The sequence below is a fragment of the Pelodiscus sinensis genome, chromosome 6 (genome assembly GCF_052426305.1).
Source record: "Pelodiscus sinensis isolate ZL-2025 chromosome 6, ASM5242630v1, whole genome shotgun sequence".
NCBI classification, from domain to species: Eukaryota; Metazoa; Chordata; order Testudines; family Trionychidae; genus Pelodiscus; species Pelodiscus sinensis.
Genome location: NC_143057.1, coordinates 18463916 through 18486757, shown reverse-complemented (window position 1 = coordinate 18486757; position 22842 = coordinate 18463916). Strand labels below are relative to the sequence as shown.

The 22842-nt window shown below is 44.7% G+C and overlaps 1 protein-coding gene across 7 annotated transcripts in view; it reads right to left on the bottom strand.

Annotated features, from left to right (window-relative positions):
- ELAVL2 (ELAV like RNA binding protein 2) overlaps positions 1 to 22842 on the bottom strand; it is a 201619-nt gene that overhangs the window by 3404 nt on the left and 175373 nt on the right. For all 7 annotated transcript variants that reach the window (XM_075931470.2, XM_075931478.2, XM_075931476.2 and 4 more), the window contains one exon: positions 5403 to 5628. In XM_075931470.2, coding sequence (XP_075787585.1) covers positions 5403 to 5628 — 226 coding nt within the window. The remainder of the gene's footprint in view (positions 1 to 5402; positions 5629 to 22842) is intronic.

Sequence of the window (22842 nt, the reverse complement as noted above, 5' to 3'; positions counted from 1 at the left end):
GCACTTTTCCTCAAACAACATGCATGCTCACATTTCCATCAGGTAGCCATGTATGGAAACCAGTTTCCAGGTTAGAGTAGAAAGCCATGCCACCACCAATAACCACAAGGTCACTGGAGTTCTTCAGAAAATGAGCTTTCATTCAAAGTTCAACTCTTATTGAAAGACATTCATATTATGGTGATGGGAAGAACAGATTTATCTAGATCAGTGTATATTTCTCTATTACTGACAGTTAGGAGAACATTTATCTCAGTTATAATAAAAATGCATGAGAACACTGAACAACTTTAATTCCACCGTATTCTCTTACTACATTGGACATACATGACCAGTAAGGTAATCTGCTTTACACTTTTCCCCAGGAACTGTCAAGCAGCAGTATTAATTCAACCGTGCTCAGCTGAAAAACCTTTGATAAGTGGAATTCAACAAATGCTAGGATATCAGAGTATCCTTGAAGATTTAAAATTTATGAATTAAGATCTAACCCAGTGTTTCTCAGGCTCTGTGGAAAGGCTCTGATTTTATTTTAGGAAAAAAAAGCTCATGGATGCCAAGGAAAGAATCTCCAAAAATATTCCCTCTCAGTTGGGACATTAGATATTGTAAAATTGAATAGTCACGTAACCACATAAATTATCTGTTACACAACTATTCTATAGTCCCTGACAGTAGGGCTGGCAGCCACTGTGTTTCGGTCCCACTCCGGTGAGCCCCATGCCACCCCACGCTGATGCCTCTGTATCAGAGGCAGTAGCACAGGGTGGCAGGCGGGAGCTGGTCTGCAAGTGGAGCCAGTTTAAAACTCGCTTGCTGCCTCTGAAAGGGACATTGCGTGTAGTCGATAGGTTTAACCGATAAGCCTAGGCTTCTTAGTTAATTTATTTGACTATACACTGACATCCCTACCTCTTACTTTAGAGTTGAGGACTCTACAAAATAGGAGTTACTTGCACATTTAGTAAAAAAGAGAATTTTATGCTGAGAGAGATATTAAAATCAGCCAATAGAAAACAAAATTAAGCAGCTGTTCTAGTTCCCATTAGAACATCCATCTTTTTTCGGTCTTATTAAAAAAAAAGAATAATTTTATATTGAAACAATGATTAATGCCCATATCAAAGGCAGAAAGACAATATAATGATTTCCAAACCTTGCTTTATAGCAACCTCTCATTTAAGACATATTTAGAGCGACGATTAAGGTAGGAAAATTATTCTAGAAGACCAAAATGAGATCCCCCCCTCCCGACACACCCACCCACGTACATTCAGTCTGTCTTGGAGAAATGAAGAAACCATTTCTGAAGGTGTTTTGTGATGGGATCATATCCAAGAGAATATGGACTGAGATCACCAAATCTTGTCACATCAAGCCACTGAAATGTCAAATTGCAACTTTTCAGTGTCTGTTCGTTTGGGTGTTTGAACCTGTATTCTAAAAAGAGACGTTTCAATCTAGACAAGGCTCAGAGAGAGTAGCTGTGTTAGACTGTATCTGCAAAAACAATGAGGAGTCCAGTGGCATCTGAAAGACTAACAGATTTATTCAGGTATAACCTTACGTGGGTATAAACCACTGTCCGATTTAATCCATACAGAGGGTATTGTATTTGAGTTGCATTAAGAAAAAATAAAAATCCCAAAGAAATCCATCCCTTATTCAAGAGCTTCACCGAGTAAAAAAAAAATTTGAAATACTGTCATGCACACAGGGTGACTGACAGAATTGCCTGGCTCCACACTCCAAGAAGGGGAAGAGCCTCAGATGGAAGAGGTGGGGATAGCTTACTTCTACTCAGTGTGTAGAAGGCACTCTGGGAGCAAATTAAAGGGTTTGGGGCTCAGGCTGCGAGGCCTGGCTCTTCTGAATCATCAGGCCCTGGGCCAGCTGCCCCCTTTGAACTTCCCTTCAGGGAACCTGCATGCACATTATGTTGTTTCTGAAAACTTCAGAAAAATCAGTATGCTCCAACCTTCTTCTCTATTATACATGGAGCTAGGATCTACCTAGAATATATTAGTCAAACTACTTTTAGAGAAGATTATTACTAATGCAAAACTGTCTTATAATAAAGCCATCTGCTATATTATATTAATAATGGGTATATCCTAATAGATATTATAGTGGAAAAGAAAAGCAGGCTCCTTGCCTGTGATAACTCAAAGTGAAGACTATAAATAAGCAAATAATTCTAAGTATTTTCTGACTAAAGTATAGATTCAGGTTTTCTCCAAATAAATTTCACTGTTACCACAGTTTGACTTCTATTTCCATTTTGCAGTAATCCAGATATTCTGATTAGCAAACAGCTACATTTTCATAACTTTCTAATGCACACAACTAAATGAGTAGCACAATTGAAAAATGAAATAGATTTTTAAAACAAAGCTAAGGCCACTTCCTAGAAGGATAGGTTTTTATGTGCAATATGGTAGAGAGTTTTTGCCCACTCAAGAACCACTCACTGGTTATGAACTAGCATTTTTGTGATCATGCTTAAACTTACAACTAGTACAACAGTAAAACTAAAGGACAGCACAATTAAGGAGTTTGTATACACACACACACACACACACACACGTCCTCTCCCTACTCATATTTCCAGTATACTACATTTCACCCATTCTTCTTTCATACTGCGAAGAATTTAAAAAATGAACTTACAAAGTAACTAAGCCAAAGCACCTCAACTGTTTGAATTTCAGAAGCATTTAATACTTAGCTCCTATGTATTTCTACTGAGAGTTGAAAGTGCTCGGCACAACTGAAACAAAGCCACTTATTTGGTTGCCTTAGTTTAGGTTAAAATTAAAATTAAAACTTTTGAAAATGACATCAATATATTTGGGCAGAATTTTAAACTGGCATTTAATGTGACAGGTTAGAAGTGGATTTAATGCTAACCCTCAGTAGGATTCTCACTGAAGGAAAGGCATGTGCCACACAAGGTGTGGTCTACAGTCAGATGTTCTATTATAAATTGTGTTCATAGGATATTACTATGTGAATGAATAACCAGTATAAAAGGTCATACCAGTGTAGCTCCTCCTTTTGCAGGAATAAAGCTACACTGCTATAAGCATGTTACCACCACTATCCAATCAGAAATCATGTAACTACACAGCAGAAGCTAGAAGTTGTGTTTGGTTGTTAGGCAGATATTAGCCTGGGTTTGGGGCAGCTAAAAAGTATGAAAAAGGTTGAGAATTATGGACAATATTAGTTAGATGTTGCTTTTAAATTAACACATGAAATAAGAGCTCACATTCTACAATGATATCTGCTATACAAGCCATAAAATATGCATTATAGAGTTAACTTATTAACTGCCATAATTTTAACACCCTATTGACAAGATAGCATCATGGGGAGGAATCAATCAGAAGACCTAAATTCTAACCTTGCCTCTGCCACTTAACTTTTGTCTCACCATTCCTACTTATAAAAATGAGGAAGGCCATACTTATCCACCTAATTCACAGTTTGAGAGATTTAATTGGTTAGAGTTTATAAAGTGCTTTGAACACAAATTATGATGCCTTATTGTTCAGTTTGGCAGGACAGTTTATATTTCCCTCAGCACAATTTTTGCAACTTATTACAGATATCACTACATCAGTTTCGGCAGCCATCTCAACTAGGAAGATATTTTTTTCAATTAAACGCTAGATGCTAAAACAATTTTGCAAAACAGAACTGGGTTCTATCAAATTCCACAGCTGTGGAACACATGGGTCCTGTAAGTAACAGTAATACTTGGTGTATCATTACTAGAATAATTTGATTAAGACTGGGATAGAGACCATGATCACTATTAAAAAGCTAACACTTAACAGGTCATCTGAAGAAGTGGGCTGTGCCCACAAAAGCTCATACCACCATCTACATGTTTTGTTAGTCTTTAAAGTGCTACCAGACCATTTGTTGTTTTAAGATTCTACACAATTGGTATTGAGATACCTCTGTTATGATTACAAGAAGAGATTTTAATAGAAATAACTACCTACAATAAGAATGACTCAGGGACTTTGATGGCCAATTTTACAACAAGATGCTGAATGCCACAAGATAGAGCCTTTGACAGCAAAGTTACTTAATCTGTTTTCAGGTCCACAATCCCCCATTCCCCTCCGCAATCCCAGCCATGATCTTACTTCATTATAGTGCATTCTGAGATGCGGCATCTTAGTGGTTCAATTTTCACTCCTGCAGCCCGCATACAGAAAGAGGGCAAGTCTATTTTTATTCAATATTCAGCGGTATTCTGCAGCTTAATCTTTTTATACCATAGTAAAGGAAATCCACTGAATAATGAAGTAAACCATGAGTTACCCTTTCCCTTAAAGCTGACAACATGAGTGTATTAAAGGGCAGGGGGAAGGGACACTTCATATCACCAGCACTGAATGTCAAGTGGTTGTGGAGCTATAGGACTTTGGTTGCTGGTGAGCTATCTGCTAAATGGAGATGCAAACAAACATTTAGAGCATCTGATGTTCGTTTGGGCATTCAGCCTTCTAGCGAGGGTGGCAAGTTTGCAGTTTTTGTTACCGTGTGAACACTTGTCAAGGAGATATCATTTAAGCCAGGTTTAACTGAGAACAAAAACTGTTTTCACTGTAAATTTAAGCTTTTCAATGTTTAATGCATTCTAGTCATGCACCCGGTGGAAAGAAAGCAAAAATCAGTGAAAGAAAAAACAAATCCAACTGGTTTATGAATGTAGATAATACAATATTTGCTCCACTCTCTTCCCACCATCTGTCTTTTTTGACACACTAAATATCACTGAAACTTTTACAGCTCTAAACTAAACAGCATGGGAACAAAGATCCACAAAAGAGTGCACACCACACAAGATACATGGTTACATTTTCAAAATGGAAGTGTAGGGTCAAACAAGGAGATATGATATGCAGAATTTAGATCCCCAACTAGAAAAACAACAACAAATGAAAGCTAGGATAGGGATGGTGTCTGGCCATGGTATGCCATATGGCCAAGGAGGAAATTAAATTGTCTCAAGCCAATGGTAACTGAATTGACCGGCTTACGAAGTCAATAGCATTCTAGAAAATTAAAAGTAACTTTAAAAATCATGATTCTCTACAATGCTTGGGCTTGGAGATAAAACATCCTTGCTTAACATTAAATGTTGCTAATTAAATATACCTTATTAGATAGTTAGAAGCTTTGATCTGGTTAGATGGCAGTGCTTTTAAAAAGTTATTCTGTACCACACATTTAAATAGTATTAAAAAGTATGGAAAATCTCATATGAACAGTGTGGCAGAGGATCACCCAATAAGGTGAATGGGGCAAGAGGAAACTAATGGGCAGGCCCCAGGGAATTCCAGAATTCAATGGTTCAGCTATAAACAACATATCTGACTTACCTAAAGCGTTGAGCCTGCTGAGCTAGAGGTCCTGGATACCTTCTGTTTGGAGACTGATAAAGCTGGGAAAGGATGGCCTGATTGGTTTTTTGGCTTGGATTGTTAGCAAACTTTACAGTGATTGGCTCTGTGGCACCAGGAGGCTTCTGACCATTCAAACCTTTGATAGCTTCTTCTGCTTCAATCCGCTTGTCAAATCGGATGAATCCTACTCCTCTCGATACCCCTACATAGGGTGAAAGCAGTGCTAATTCAGAGACTTGCAAAATTTCTAACTTTAGGAAAATTAAATGTAGTTTTACAGGTTACTTATAAACAAGAAACTTCCAGCAGCACTGATTCAGTTCTGGTGAGAATTACAAAATGTACTTCTTTGCATATTGCCCAATCCTATCTATTACAGATACAACAGGCCACACAGGAGATTAGAGAAGGGAAAGGGAATTCTAGCTGTGACAGGATTCAAGCAAAAAAGTCTCAGAGGGATAAGCACATTAGTCTGTATCTGCAACAAGGAGTCCTGTGACGCTTTAGAGACTAAGAGTTTTATCAGGGAATAAGTTTTCGTGGGTAAAAACTCCTTCACATCAGATGACCTGGAATGGAATTGACAGCAGCATGGGTATATGTAAGGACAACAAAAGGAAGAGGTACTTGTGTAAATGAGGCTAATCAAGACAGGGTAGAAGTGGCTCATTCACAGCAGTTGATGTGGAAATGTGGATAACAAGAAGGGAAATTGTAATGTGTTAACCACATCGGACCCTTATTCAATCCTAAATTAATAATGAATTTGCAAATGAACTGCAATTCAGCTGTCTCCTTTTGTAACTAGTTTTTGAAATGCTTTTGTATAAGAATGGCTACTTTCAAATCCAGTACTGAAGGTCCAGGTAGGTTAAAGTGCCCCCTACAAGTTTGTGCATGTTACCATTTCTGAGGTCTGATTTGTGTTCATTTATCCTTTGGTGCAGAGACTGTCCACTTGCCCCTCTGCCACGTATATTGGTGCACTGCTGACACTTGATGGCATATATCACATTAGGTGCTGTGATGGTGTCACTTGTTTAGATTGTCTGTCAAATTGGTAACAGGGGTTTGCTGTAGGGATAAGCTCCTGGTAAGTGTTTCCATGGTGTGTCGTATGGCTGCTGGTGAATATTTGCTTTTGGTGGGGGAAGGGGAGGAGCTGTCTGTAGGCAAGTAATGGTCTGTATCCCAAGATCTGAGAGGAAGGGATCGTTTTCCAGGATAAGTTGTAGGTTGTCAGTGATGCTCTGGAAGAGTTTTAGCTAAGGCCTGTAGATGATGACCAGTGGTATTTGGTTTTCCTTTTTGGGTCTGTCCTGAAGTAGGTGACATTTAGGTCTGGCTCAATTTGTTTATTCACTTTCTCAGGTATGTGTTTAAGTTTTAAAAATGCTTGATAAAGTTGCAGCAGATACAGTTATATCTTAGGGCTCGGCTGTAGACAATGAAATGCGTGAGGTGTCCTGGACAGAAGCTAGAGGAAAGTAGGTAAGAATAGTGGTCAGTAAGTAAGTTAGTTGCTGGTACATGGTGGTGCTTATGTGACAATCATTTATTTGTACTGCGGTGTCCAGGAAGTGGACCTCTTGTGTGGACTGTTCTCAGAAATACCTACTTCAGGACAGGTCCAAAAAGGGAAAACAGAACACTACTGGTTATCACCAACAGAATAAGCTTATCGGAGAGTCAAGTAGTGACTAGTCGCGGGGGGGGGGGGGGGGGCGGGGAGCTGGTGCTGGGGCAGCTGGCTCCCCCCCAGCAGAGTCTCCGTGGGGGGCAGAGGAAGGAGCACAGAGGGGAAATGGCATGAGTTAGGGACTGAAGCAGTCTCTGTTCATGCCAGTTCCCACTGCAGCCACTTCAGCTTTTGAAATGTACAAGAGCCCCGTGAATAGGGGCTACCGCCACCAAGCCAGGGCTGGCTGCGGACAGGGGCTAGTGCTGGAGCAGCCTTTGTTCGTGGTGGCTCAGCAGCTCTTACTATATTTAAAATGCAGAGCTGCAGAGCGGGTGGCTCCTGGAGTCAGCATGAGCTGAGACTAGAATAATCTATAGACACAGAAGCCTGGAAATAGGGTATGTAAAGACACTTATGGCTACAAGGAAAGGGTGAAATAGAAATATCTGATGCAGTCAGAGCAAGAGTAGAGGTAGTTATTCACTTTGTGCAGCAATGTTGCTGCATACTGTAGGCGTATGTGCTCCCTTGTGCCTCTAATCAGATTTTTTTGGTAACAGTGCCCATTGAACCCAGACATGTTCTCCCTCCTACGCAGTCTGTCTTGAGGCTATTTTGCATTGGGTGGGTGGAAGCCCTCACTTCCTTTTCCACCTCAGAGCCCTATACACAACTCTGAAGTAGACATCTATCTATCTCTACTCGCCCATGGTGAGTAGATTTCAGCTGCACACCCCGTTTATCGGTGGTGCTTGCATGCACAATGCAGTGCGGGGCTGGCAAGTAGCTTTTGCTGCCGTTTGTCAAGCCCTGTATATAGGAATCGGAAATGGTTCAGTAAAGGGCAACAAAAATGATTAGGGGTTTGGAACGGGTTCCAAGATTAAACAGACTCGGACTTTTCAACTTAGAAAAGAGGAGACTAAGGGGGGGTATGATAGAAGTCTATAAAATCATCACTGGTGTGGAAAAAGTGAATAAGGAAAAGTTATTTATTTATTCCCACAATTTAAGAACTAGGAGTCACCAAATGAAATAGGCAGCAGGATTAAAACAAAAGGAAGTTTTTCTTCACCGAGTGCACAGTCAACCTATGGAACTCCTTGTCACAGGATGCTGAAGACTAAGACTTAACAGGGTTAAAAAAAAGAGCTAGATAGATTCAGGGAGGTTATGAACATCAATCGTTATAAGCTAGGATGGGTAGGAATGATATCCCTAGCCTGAGTTTCTCTGGAAATGGGTGACAGGAGTGGGATCACATGAGGATTACCTATTGTTCCCACCCTCTGGGGCATCTGGTAACAGCCAATGTCGGTGGGCTAGATGGACATTTGGTCTGACCCAGGATGGTCGTTCTTATGTTCTTCCTCAAGTAGTGACCCTATGGATGCTCCATTGTAGGTGACACCCAAGCAGTACTCACCACTAGTGGCTGGGACTTGGGAGTGGAGTCTGCTACTGCATTCACTACTATGGAGTTAAAGATGGCCCTGGGGAGCAAATCTTAGGTGATCACAATGTTCTAGGAGCATGTGCGCAGAAGTCCAAGTCGCTGCTCTACATATTACTGAGATGGTTACATTCCTTACAAATATTCCTGAAGTATATCATCCCATGGAGTGCATATGGACTCTAGATGAAAGCACGATGCGATCCTGATAACAGGACCTAATGCAACCAGAGTCTCATTTAGATAGTCTTTGAGACAATACCATAGAGCTTTGGGATCTCTGTTGAAGTGAAGAATTTAGGGAATTTCCTAATATCCTTAGTCCACTCCAAGTAGAATGCTAGTGTTCTGACACTAAGGCTACGTCTACACAGTCCCCTTTTTCGAAAGGGGCATGCTAATTTTAAACTTCGGAATAGGGAAATCTGCGGGGGATTTAAATAAAGATGTCCGCTGCTTTTTTCTGGCTTGGGGAAAAACCGGAAAAAAAGCATCTAGACTGGCCCGATCCTCCGGAATAAAGCCCTATTCCGGAGGATCGCTTATTCCTACTTTGAAGCAGTGGACGTAGTATACCTAGACTTTAGTAACGCATTTGATTCGGTCTCGCATGATATTCTTATCAATAAACTGGGCAAATACAACTTAGGTGGGGCTACTATAAAGGTGCTTGCATAACTGGCTGGATAACCGTTAACTACTCTGGGAACGGTTCAAAATTCTGCTGGAAAAGTATAACAAGTGGAGTTCCACAGGGGTCTGTTTTGGGACCAGTTCTGTTCAATATCTTCATCAATGATTGGCATAGCGAGCACGCTTATTAAGTCTGCAGATACCACCAAGCTAGGTGGAGTTGCAACTGCTTTGGAGGATAGGGTCATAATTCAAAATGATCTGGACAAATCGGAGAAATATTCTGAGGTAAACAGGATAAAGTTTAATAAGGACAAATGCAATGTGCTCCACATAGGAAGGAACAATCAGTTTCACACATACAGAATGGGAAGCAACTGTCTAGGAAGGAGTACAGCAGAAAGGGATCTTGGGGTTATAGTGGACCACAAGCTAAATAGGAGTCAACAGTGTGATGCTGTTGCAAAAAAAAGGAAACATGATTGTAGGATGCATTAACAGAGGTGTTGTGAGCAAGACACAAGAAGTCTTTCTTCCTTTCTACTCTGCGCTTATTAGGCCTCTGAGTACTGTGCCCAGTTCTGGGCACCACATTTCAAGAAAGATGTGGAGAAACTGGAGAAGGTTCAGAGAAGAGCAACAAGAATGATTAAAGGTCTAGAGAACATGACCTATGAAGGAAGACTGAAAGAATTGGGCTTGTTTAGTTTGGAAAAAGGGAAGATCAAGAGGGGACATGATAGCAGTTTTCAGGTATCTCTAAGGGTGTCACAAGGAGGAGGGAGAAAACTTGTTCTTCCTGGCCTCTGAGGACAGAATAAGAATCAATGGGATTACACTGCAGCAAGGGAGGTTTAGGTTGGACATTAGGTGAGAATAAGGATATGGAGGTAGACTTTACCAAATCTGAGGTAGAAACCAAACTCGAACATCCTAATGGGAGTAAATCAGGGGGCCCAGATAATCTTATCCAAGAATAGTAAAGTAACTGGCACGTGAAATTGCAAGTCCATTAGCAAAATTTTTTAATGAATCTCTAAACTCAGGGGTTGTACCATTTGACTGGAGAATTGCTAATATAGTTCCTATTTTTAAGAAAGGGGAGAAAAAAGTGACCCGGGTAACGACAGGCCTGTTAGTTTGACATCTGTAGTATGCAAGGTCTTGGAAAAATTTTTGAAGGAGAAAGTAGTTAGGGACATTGAGGTTAATAGCAATTGGGACAAATTACAGCATGGTTTTACAAAAGGTAGTTCGTGCCAAACCAACCTAATCTCCTTTTTTGAGAAAGTAACAGATTTTTTAGATAAAGGAAATGCAGTGGATGTAATCTAGATTTCAGTAAGGCATTTGATACAGTACCACATGGGGAATTATTGGTTAAATTGGAAAAGATGGGGATCAATATGAAAATTGAGAGGTGGATAAGGAACTGGTTAAAGGGGAGACTACAGCAAGTCATACTGCAAGGTGAACTGTCAGGCTGGAGAGAGGTTACTAGCGGAGTTCCTCAGGGATCATTATTATTTAATCTTTTTATTACTGACCTCGGCACTAAAAGTGGGAGTGCTAATAAAGTTTGCGGATGACAAAGTTGGGAGGTACTGCCAATTCAGAAAGAGATCAGGAAATCATACAGGAAGATCTGAATGATCTTGTAAATTGGAGTAATAGTAATAGGATGAAATTTAATAGAGAGAAGTATAAGGTTATACATTTAGGGATTAACAACAAGAATTTTAGTTATAAGCTGGGGACACATCAGTTGGAAGTAACGGAAGAGGAGAAGGACCTCGGAGTCCTGGTTGATCACAGGATGACTATGAACCGCCATTGTGACGTGGCTGTGAAAAAGGCTAATAGGGTCTTGGGATGCATTAGGCGAGGTATTTCCAGTAGGGATAAGGAGGTGTTAGTGCCATTATACAAGGCATTGGTGAGACCCCATTTGGAATACTGTGTGCAGTTCTGGTCTCCCATGTTTAAGAAGGATGAATTCAAACTGGAACAGGTACAAAGAAGGGCCACTAGGATGATCCGAGGAATGGAAAACCTGCCTTATGAAAGGAGATTCAAGTAACTTGGCTTGTTTACCTTAACCAGAAGAAGGCTGAGGGGAGATATGATTGCTCTCTCTAAACATATTAGAGGGATAAATGCCAGGGAGGGAGAGGAATTATTTAAACTCAGTACCAAGAACAAATGGATATAAGATGGCTAGTAGGAAGTTTAGACTTGAAATTAGGCGAAGGTTTCTAACCATCAGAGGAGTAAAGTTCTGGAACGGCCTTCCAAGGGAAGTAGTGGGGGCAAAAGACCTTTCTGGCCTCAAGATAAAGCTAGATGGGTTTATGAAGGGGATGGTTTGATGAGGTAAGAAATTGTTACTCACCTTGTGCAGTAACATCTGTTCTTCAAGACGTGTGTCCCTGTGGGTGCTCCACTATAGGTGTCGGGCTCATCCCGGCGCTGCAGTTTGGAAAGTTTTCACCAGCAGTAGCCCCCTCCAGAGGACCAAGCTTGCGCAGAGGGGTCTCGTGCTGTTCGCGCCTTTTCTGCATCATGCGGTCCGACACCAGTTCTTCCTAGCCGGAACATCTGAAAACAGAGAAAGGTAAGAGCTCCGAAGCAGGGAGGAGGGCGAGTCGTGGAGCACCAACGGGGACACACATCTCAAAGAACAGATGTTACTGCACAAGGTGAGTAACAATTTCTTCTTCTTCAAGTGATGTTCCTGTGGGTGCTCCACTATAGGGGCGTATGAAGCAGTAATCCAAACGGCTGATCGTGCTTCGGAATTATCTGTGCACAGAAGAAAGAACTGCTTGAATGACTGCTACGTCTGTAGTTCTGAGACGATCAAGGGCATAATGCCTAGCAAGCGAGGATGACTACAACCAGGTTGCTGCGTGGCATGTGTCTCGTAGCAGGACGTTCTTCAGGAATGCTGTGGAAGTATCCATGCTCCTGGTCGAGTGCACTGTTGGTGCACAGGGCAGAGGCCTGCCCCTAAGGGTGTAGCAGCGCGTGATGCAGTTAACAATATGCGATAATATACATTGCGACGACAGTGGATGACCTTTAGAACGGGTCGCCACTGATGATAGTGATCTTGGGGACTTCCCGAAGGGATACATTCTGTCCAAGTAGAATGCAAGCGCCCTTCTGACGTCTAATGTATTTAAGCGTGCTTCCTCGGGCGTAGAATGTGGTTTGGGGTAGACGGTAGGAAAAACCATAGGCTCATTGACGTGAAATGACGAATTAAATTTTGGAAGGAAGGCTGGGTGACATCTCAACGTGACGCCCTGTTGAGTGAATAATGTGTAGGAAGGATCGGCGGAGAGTGCAGCAAGTTCGGCAACTCTGCAGGCCGAGGTGATCGCCAGGAGAAAGGCAACTTTAATAGTGAGAGTCTGTAAGTCACAAGTTGCGAGCAGTTCAAACGGTGGGAGAGTAAAAGTGTTCAATACAAAGGTAAGGTCCCATGGTTCGGAGGTAGGCCTGTGTGGTAGGTAGAGATTGGAAATACCCTTAAAGAACCTCTTCATGAGTGGATGCGAGAAGACAGAAAAGCCCTCTTATCAGAGTGTGAAAGGCCAAAATCGCTGGGAAATGTACTCTCAGGGAAGCAACCGCCATGCCTTATAAATGCAAGAGGAGTATATAGTCTAGGCTGTGTTGGCTGTGTGCCAGGAGAGGATCAATGCAATACTTCTGACTGCTTGGGAGCAGGTTAGTTCCGGCCCTTGGAGCCAATTAGGAGCCACGCTGTTAGAGGCAACCAGTTGATGTTTGGATGGAGAAGATTGCCGTGCTGTTGCGAGAGCAAATTGTGCAGTTGTGGAAGTCACTGAGGTCAGGATAACGACATCTGCATGAGCTGCGTCAGCCAGGTCTGACGAGACCCGAAGGGAGCCACCAGGATTACTGTCGCTGCATCGGCTAGTATTTTCCCTATCACTCGGGGTATCAGCGGAATCGGGGGAAAAGGCATATAGGAGATATGTCCCTCAATTGAGCAGGAAGACATCTCCCTTCGATTGGCTGCCTATGCCAGCTCTCGAGCAGTAACAATGGCATTTCTTGTTGTCGTGGGTGGCAAAGAGGTCGACTTCTGGGTAGCCCCATAACTGAAAAAGATCACGAGCTACGTAGTCGAGGAGTTCCCATTCGTGTTGGGAGTGGAAGGATCTGTTGAGTGCATCTGCAATGGTATTGAGCCTACCTCCCCAGCGGAGCTGGCTCCGCCCTGGTGATTGATGTAGTATACAGTGCATATGTTGTTCGTGGGAACATGTAGTGTGCCACCATTTTGTCCACCAGATCCAGGGAACCAAGCATTGAAAACTGCCCTGAGCTCCAGGAAGTTTATATGGAGTAGGGATTCCTGGTGGGACCACAAGCCTTGGACCTGATGCTGTCGCATATGTGCTCCCCAGCCTACAAGGGACGCGTCCGTGGTAAGCTGGATTGACGGGGCTTGAGCGCGGAAGCGAACACCTGTGAGAGTATTGGCAGGGTTGAGCCACCATGTGAGCGAGTTCTTGACGTGGGCAGGAATAGACATGAGTTTGTGGATATTGGTGATACCGGGTTCATAGACTGCCAGAAGCCAATGTTGCAGGCACCGCATATGAAGACGAGCATGTGCTATAACCTACGTTGTAGATGCCATGTGGCCTAACAACTTCAGGCAGGTAAGCAGGACTGCCCGGGCAGTAAGCAGGACGCTTGATAGGTCTCAGATGGCGTGAGCTCTGTCTGTGGGTAGGTACACCATAGCGGTCGTAGAATCCAGTCTGGAGCCAATGAATTCGATGGAGTGGGCCGGGACTAGAGAAGATTTTGGAAGATTGATGGTTAGTCCAAGAGTCTCGAAAATACCTCTTGTAAAGGTAAATGTGGTCTCGATCTCTTGTATAGAGGGGGCCGTGAGGAGGCAGTCATCGAGATAGGGAAAGATGGTGATGCCGGCCCGTCGAAGGTACGTAGCTATGACTGCCAGGGTCTTTGAAGACACTCTTGGGGCTGCGGAGAGACCGAAGGGAAACACCGCACATTGGTAGTGTTAGTTGCCCAGGGTGAAGCGTAGAAATCTCCTGAGAGCTGGATGGACGGAAATATGAAAGTACACGTCCTGGAGATTGAGGGACATGAACCAATCCCCTTGGTGTAGTGCTGGGATGATGGAGCCCAAAGTAACCATTTTGAGTTTGTTTCCGCAGGTGGCGGTTGAGTCCACGAAGATCCAGGATCGGTCTCCATCTGCCAGACTTCTTCTCAGTGAGGAAGTACTAGGAATAGAAGCCTCTGCCTCGGAACTCAGGAGGAACTTCTTCTACTGCACCGATGGTAAGTAGGCATATGACCTCCTGACGCAGTAGAAGGTCGTGAGATGGGTCCCTGAAAAAGGGACGAGGATGGGGGCTTGGAGAGAGGTAGAGCAGAGACGGGAATGGTGAGTCCAGAGGTTACGATCTCCCTGACCCAACGGTCTGTGGTGATGGCGAACCAGCGGCAGCAATAAGGGCTCAGGCGGCGGTGGAAAAGTTTTGTTACTCGTGATTAAGGCTCCAATAGGGGGATGGTGCGCAGACCCTCGACAAGGTCGTCAAACCTACTGCCGAGGCTGTTGGGTTTGCAGCTTATCAGGCTGCTGGCGTCGTCGTTGGGGGCGCTGCCTTTGTTTATGTTGGTCATAAGGACTAAAGCATTGGGTGGTAGAAGGCGGCCTCTGTCTGTTATACAGCCATTCTCTCTAGCGCCTGAAAGGCGGAGAGTACATCCCAAAGGTTCTTAATGTAGTTCAGGAGTCTTTTCCAGAATGGAACACTTGATCCGTGTTCTGGACAAACAAGGAGGCCCGAGCAAATGGGAGGTCCTCCACCTTGGGCTGCAGATCTTTCGGTACACAAGCAAGGTGGAGCCAAGAGGCACGTCGCATGACGACCGATGTCGCCGTAGTGTGGGAAGCCGAGTTGGCAATATCCAGAGATCTCTCAAGTGCATTACGGGCTACTGTATAACTCTCCTGCTTAATGGATTTCAGTATGTCCCATTTGGAGTCTGGCAAATGTTGCTTTAAAGGCACCAACTTTGAGTAATTATCGAAGTCGTGGTTGGCAAGTTGGGCGGAGTAGCTGGCCATCCTCAGTGTGGCTGTCGGCGACTAATATACCTTCCTTCCCAGCAAGTCCAGTCATTTAGCTTCCTTGTCCGCGGCAGAGTTTCTCGATTGTGCGGACTTTGCCTTTTGCCGCGCTGCGTCAACGACGATGGAATTAGGAGCGGGGTGTATAAAAAGAAATTCCGCGTCATTGGCATTGATAAAGTATTCATAGATTCATAGACTTTAAGGTCAGAAGGGACCATTATAATCTAGTCTGACCCCCTGCACAGCGCAGGCCACAGAATCTCAACCACCCCTCTTAGAATAATCCTCTCACCTATATCAAAGATATTGAAGCATTCAAATATTTCCTGTCTCTGTATTTGTTGGAAGGGGGCATGGACGCTGAGGTCTGCCAGACGTCATTAGATATTTCAAGGATCACGGCATCGAAAGGGAGAGCCAGCTTCGACTTGGAGGTTTCTGAGGAGGGCATGCTACTTCTGTGGCGCCTCGGAGGTATGTAAACTTTGTGAATAAGCTACCCATTTAAAAAGCCCATAGAATTGTTTGTAATCATCCACCAGAGAGGGCTCATCATTAAATACCGCGTCATCTGGGGAGGAGGAAGAGATGTACGTTGGGGAAGCTGTGGGTTGTTGCTCTGCGACAGGTGACTGAGTGACATCGCCGTGGGGAGCAGAAGTTGTTGACGCATCACCCGTAGGCGTTGGTGGGCATTGCGCCAGTGGGATAGAGTCCTGGTTTATTGGTCATGGTGAGTATAATTGCTGCCGCTCTGGAGACAAGGGGGGGGTGAAGGCCTTGTGAAGGAACGTGAATGATCACGGTGAGGCGAGGTGCACCTACGGTAATAGGAGTCATGGTGCGAATATGCCGGAGAGTAAGAAGTAGCGCTCCTATGACGATAGTAACGCGAGCGAGGAGGGGATCCTGGGGATCGTGAGCGATGGGAATAATGACATGGAGATCTCGAGTAGTATGTGCGGTGGTAACGTGGTGGTGTGATAGATCGTCCTGGAGATCTGCAGTAACAGTGTGTGGCAGAGCGTCCATAATGGTAATGCCGTCGTCTTTGACAAGGTGAGAGCGATGGCTCGGGGAAAATGCTGCCCTATGGGGACTGGGGGAAGGTGTACGGGGATGGTGAGTCTTCCTTTGTGCCTTAGTTGGTATTCTTGTGGATGGGGGAGCCATGGGGATTGGGCTACCGGGGATCGAGACGACCGAGGCAGTGTCGGATACTTCCCCCAAGAGGTGTGGTGACCTAGGTGCAGAGGATGGGGATGCCGGTGCCGTATCCTCCTGAGCCGCCGGATTGTTGGCCCACAGGAGCTGGAGCCGAAACGACGGGCTGTGCCGGTCGGGTCGCACACATTGGGTGGTCGGTGCATGCAGGCGTGCCCTGTATGCGATGTGGAGCCACGTCCCCAGGTCTTGAATGGGGCTGGGTTGATCTGGGTGCCGAGTGCTTTCTTGGTGCCAGCTCCGCTGATTCGGCTCTTGGTGCCGGCTTAGCTGATGGCTCCGGATCAGTCATTGGCGCTGACTCCACCCTAGACATCTGGTCAGGTCCCGTATGTGGCAACGGTGCCGGGTGCATCGGTGCCGAAGGCCGCACTGTCTCTAGCTGCAGTGCAGCTTGGAGACACTGTGCTGCAGATGATGGTGCCGATTCTGGATGACCTGGTGGTACTGAGAATACTGAAAGTGCAGGGCTAGGTGCCGATGTACTTTGGGCTTTGGTTGACTTGTCCGCTTCCTGTCTGGGAGGGAAGCCCAACGAGCTCCGTGACTGTCCTGCACTTACGCTCCTGGATGGAGCGGAGTTTTTTCCGTCCCTGGACTTACATGGAACTGGAGCCTCCCGTTCTTCTGCTGACGGGGGCTGGAGCACCTTATTGAAGAGTAACATCTTAAGGCGCATTTCTCTATCCCGTCTCACCAGAGCGGTCAACTTCGAGCAGTGACCGCATTTCTGGGGGATGTGTCCCTTTCCTAGGCAGCGAATGCAACAGGAGTGGCAATTGGAGGCTGGCATGGCGTCGCCGCACGAGGCACATTTCTTGAAGCCTGGAGAGCCGGGCATGTTTAGTGCACCAGTCTTTGGGGGAAGAAAACTTGAGGGGCTGGTCGGAGTGACCCTCAGTAATTATAATGGCAAAAAGAATTTGTTTTAAAACAACTAACTATGATCATAAACTGACTAACACTATGTAAGAAGGGGCTAACTGGGAAAGAACAGTTAAGAATTTACGATACAATTTCTCCTCAGGAGAGGAGCATGTTCCAAGTCTGTCTGTGGCCGTGGACGGTTAAGAGGAACTGGCACGTCGGACCGCGTGACGCAGAAAAGGCGCGAATGGCGTGAGACACCTCTGCGCATGTGCAGTCCTCCAGAGAGGGCTACTGCTGGCAAAAACTTTCAGGATTGCAGCTCTGGGATGAGCCCGACACCTATAGTGGAGCACCCACCAGGACATCACTTGAAGAACAACATGATCTTGGCAATTAATTGACCTTTCACTATCAGTGGTAAATAGGCCAACTGTGGGAAGACAGGAGTTTCTATAGAGAACTTTTTTCTGGGTGTTCCGCTCATGAGTTGTGCCCACATGCTTAGGGTTTAGCTGATCGCCATATTTGGGGTCGGGAAGGAATTTTCCTCCAGGGTAGATTGGCAGAGGCCCTGGAGGTTTTTCGCCTTCCTCTGTAGCATGGGGCACAGGTCACTAGCGGGAGGATTCTCTGCATCTTGGGGTCTTTGAACCATCGTTTCAAGGACTTCAATATCTGAGATATAGGCGAGAGGATTATTCTAGCAGTGGGTGGGTGAGATTCTGTGGCCTGCATTGTGCAGGGGGTCAGACTAGATGATCAAAATGGTCCCTTCTGACCTTAAAGTCTATGAGTTTATTAGGAAAAAGTTCCTAACTGTCAGGGTGGTTAAACACTAGAATAAATTGCATCGGGAGGTTGTGGATTCTCCATCTCTGGAGATATTTAAGAGTAGGTTAGATAAGTGTCTATCAGGGATGGTCTAGACAGTACTGGTCCTGCCATGAGGATAGGGGACTGGACTCGACGTCTCGAGGTCCCTTCCAGTCCTAGTATTGTATGATTCTATGAAAGTTACTTTGCCTTTTTAAAAAGCAATGAACAGTGGGTGTGCCATCAGTGCCACTATTTCTCTTATGTGCCTAGTTGAGGAGATAAAGTTGATCATGTCTCCAAGGGAGGCCTTGAAAACTAGAGGTTAAGACCCCAGGCTGGAGCACGTGGTGTCACAAATAGGAAGAGATTCCAAGCGCCCTTAAGGAATCTATTCATCAGTAGGTGAGCGAACACTGCGTATTTGCTAGTTGGTGGTTGAAGGCCATTTTCACTGCATAGATTAACCTTAATGGAGCTAAGTGAGAGTTTTGACATCTTGAGGTGTAAGATGTGGTGTAAAATCAGAGGGAGGGGGACAAATGAAGTTGGGTCTGTGTTTAGACTCAACTTGGAATAGTTTTCATTTCATAGGTATGTCCAGTGGTCTGACTGTGTAGCAACACATCTTTTAGCTCAGAACATTCTGCCTCTAAGCTTGGAACTATGAAGGAGTCACACCTGCAGGTGAAGGACTCAGACTGGAGTAAAGAAGCAGACTATTGTTTTGAGCCATCAGGTGAAGGATCAGCTAAAGAGGAACAAGAGGGCACATTGCCATCTGTGTCAGATAAGAGTCAGACAGATCTTGGCCAAAGGGGACTACAATAACTCTAAATTTGTCTCAGTGAATTTTCAACAGGGCCTTGGATAGAAGAGAAAACTGGGAAAAGGCATACAAAAGGTCCCTAATTTGATGAGAAAATGAGGGCAGTCTAAGTGAATGTTTCCCTAAGCCAGGCCAGTGGCAGTAAGAAGGATATTACTTGTTCCAGTAAGTAGTGAAACTACTCAGAGTTCCCCAAAAGGGAAAATACATGTCAAAGCACCTCTGAGTTCAGTTCCCTCCCATGGTTGTGACAAATTTCAACCGAGATAGTTTGCTGTCACATTCTATAGCCCTCGTAGATAGACAGCTAGAATGAACACATGGCAAGGGGTGCACCATTTCCAGAGTCCGAGTGCTTCCTTCAAGAGTGAGGGAAATTTGGCACCCTCTTGGTGATTTCTGTAAAACAGAGGTCATTTTAAGTCCATCATGACCTTCACATGGGTATTCAAGATGAAAGGCAGGAAGTGCATGCCAGCACTTAGCTCCAAAAGAATGATATGGAAGGTCACTTCTGTGGAAGGTTATTTGCCCTGAACCTTGTGGTTGTGTTGATGAGCACCCCAGCCTATTAGGAAGGCATCTGTCCCAGGATGGTGAATCTGTGTACTGTACTGAAACTCCAGTCTTTATACCAGGGTTAGTGCTCTGTTTCAATAAGAACAACTTTGGAGAATAACCTGGGTGGTGCAGTCTGTACTGATAATGGTCTTTCCCAAAGGTAAACTAAGAAATCTTGTCATTCTAGTGCTGGAATAATGGCTGTTAGAGTGACCATCTTGAATGTCTGCACCGTTCCAAATTTGTTTAATGCCCTTAAATCTAAAATAGGACTCCAGCCTCCTTTCACTTTGAAGATCAGGAAATAATGGGAGTAACCGTCCCTCCCTTGCTCCTCGGTTGCAGCAGGATTGGTTCAATGGCATAACAAACCATACACTTCCTGATGAAGTAGGTTCTCATGAGAAAGGTCCCTGAAGGCAGAGAAGGAGGGCTAGAGTGGGGAAGGGACATGCACTGAATGGCGTAACTTTGAAATAATCCCCAGGACCCATCCTTCAGAAGTGATGCAATTGTTGTGAAAGAGGGCCAAGCAACTTCTGAAGAGGCATGGCAGGTATGTAGATGGTATCACACATTGCATTGTAATACTGTTTAGGCCCTCAACTGACCCCTGAAAAGTGCTCAGAAGAGGTGGCTTGAGAGAGCAGAGTGGAGTGCTGGCTGCTTCCACTTCTGAATCCTGGTCATGGTGAGATAGGAATCTCTGCCAAGAAAAGATCTAGGAAGCATAATGTAGCCCAGGAATTCGGAAAAGAATCAATCTTCTCCAAAGAGTTTGGGCCCATCAAACTGGAAGTCTTCTGTACCAATCTGGGCAATCCAGAAAGGTGTAGTCAAGAAGCCTGTGCCTCAGTTCTACTGTCATGAAGACCGGGCAGGCAGCTAGATCAGAAACATAACGCCGTCTCTAGTACCAATCTGGTTATTAACTGATCCTCTATGGACGGCCTGGAATTGCTACTTTTGTCTCCAGTAAATGTTTCAGAAATGCTCTGTTTTCCATAATTAATACAATCATGTCTAGCCATAACTGATTAGAATTGCAAATTATGTTGTCAGCAACAATTACTCCATCTTGCCAAACCCGATTGTACGGGGCTGTATTGGCATTATGTTGTTTACTTCACACATTAAGCACATCCACTGTGATGGAACTGGATTGCAGATGCTGAAACAGGAACTCTGCCACATTGAGAGATGTAGGATTGTTTGTTGGCTCTGTTGTGTGAGACTTATCCACTGTAAAATCACCTCATTAATTGGAAGAGCTATTCTGGATGAGAAGTGATGTTCAGAATATCACCCAACTTGTGATTTTTGTTTCTCTGCCACCTCCTTGAATCTGCAGCTCATCTGCAGCCCTCTTGGTAAGATCCTGGAAGTTCTTATCACCACCTAGTGATAGGAAGGGGGTAAGAGGCCTCATCTGGCAGAGATAAGAAGGTTGCTGGAGAGGTAGCTTCCCCTGCAAGCCCTTTTTCCTATTCTAAAAAACTTATTCAGCTCCTGACTCAGGGGCTCTGGACAGTCACACTGTAGATGATCACCTGGGGGACTCAGACACTGGACAGTTGTGTATATATATTGACCAAGGATGGCAATAAAGCAATGGAGGGCAGAGATGATGGGGTTACCACAGGGTCGCATACCATGATTATGGGTTGGCTTGATGGAACTGGGGAGGATCCTTGTATTGTGACAATGGGCCATGAATTCCTCCTGGCCTCTGTCATCCTTGTCAGTGGGGAGGAGCAGCACTGACTGAGGTATTGGCTGTACACGGCCTGGTGCCAGGAACAATTCCAGGTGCCTGGATGTGCTCAGTACTGGAGCCCTGGTACCATGTAATGGGAATTGCAGTTCTTCCCCACCCATCAGGCTTCCAGAGTATCAGAGTTCATGCGCTATCCTGGGCTAAAGAGTGTCCATGGTACTTTATCGGTACCAATGGCTGAGACTGAAAAGCATTCCCTAGATGAGAGTTTTGTTGCACCAAGTGCCAAAAGTTGTCAGTGCCACTCTGTTAGAGATGGTACAGCAACCACGGCCACAGATCTCCGGGATTCCAGAGCTCATGTGTTCCCATGGTCCCACACGGTACTGCAGAGGAGTGTTCATGGCACATTGTTAGTACTGATGGTTGGGAAGGTACAAAGCACTTCCTAGATGGGAGTTGTGTCACATATGGCACCAAAAGTTCTGGGCCAGTTGTGTAGATGTGGTACAGTAATGGTCTCTTACCACTGCCTCAGAGCTTGATTGTTCCTGGCTTCTCAAATGATGTGAGGCTCATGGTGCAGAGCAGCGCTCACGGGGAGGAGCTTCTGGGTACCATGCTTCAGAGCTCTCGGTAGCAAGGTGGCTGCTCTGGGGAACCACTCTGGCTCTCAAGCACTGAGCCCTTTTTATGAGCCTTTATAAGAAGAGTCTGCTTTTTAAAATGACTCAGCCCCATTTGGAGTTAAAAGCTCTGGGGATGATCTGTCAGCACCAGAGTCCCCTGGGGAACTCAATCTCCTCAAGGAGTTTTAACTTCCGCTCTCAGTTCCTGCAAAACTGCCATTTTAGCTGTCATCAGTGAAGCACATTTGTGATGCTATCCCAGGTATCAGATTGAGTTTGTCTGGCTGTCACAGTACTGCTTGCAGGAGACACATCTCTTAGAGCTGGGTAGAGCTAAGATGTGAGGGGAGAAAAGGGAGATCAATCTCTAGCAATGAGGAATGCAGGAGAAAGGTCTTTTTTTTCCTCTCAATAGAAAAAAAAACTAAAGTAGTCTTCTAAACAGGGTGGGTGAGGGGACAATGACCCCAGAAAGGTCAAGAAACAAAACTAGAGTTTTCTTTCTTTTGCTGTTTCTTTAATCCCAAGGAGTGTAAAAAAACCCCACACTATTAGGGAGAACAAAGACAAAAAAAACTACTATTTATACTAATGATGCAGATAAAGAATGGACTACTGCTCTTTCCTCATGAAGCCAAAAGCAGTTGAGAAGGAAGAAAAGGGCTTTCACCAGAACAGGGCTAAATAGCCTTGAGACAGACCACAAGGGAAGAAGAGCACATGCAGACTGAAGAGACACTGCTACCAATAACCTTGGATTAAAGGCTCAGGACTCAAATACATCTAAAGTGGAGCACCATAGAAACACTTCTCAAATAAGCACTTTTGGGGTTTGTTTTTGTTTTT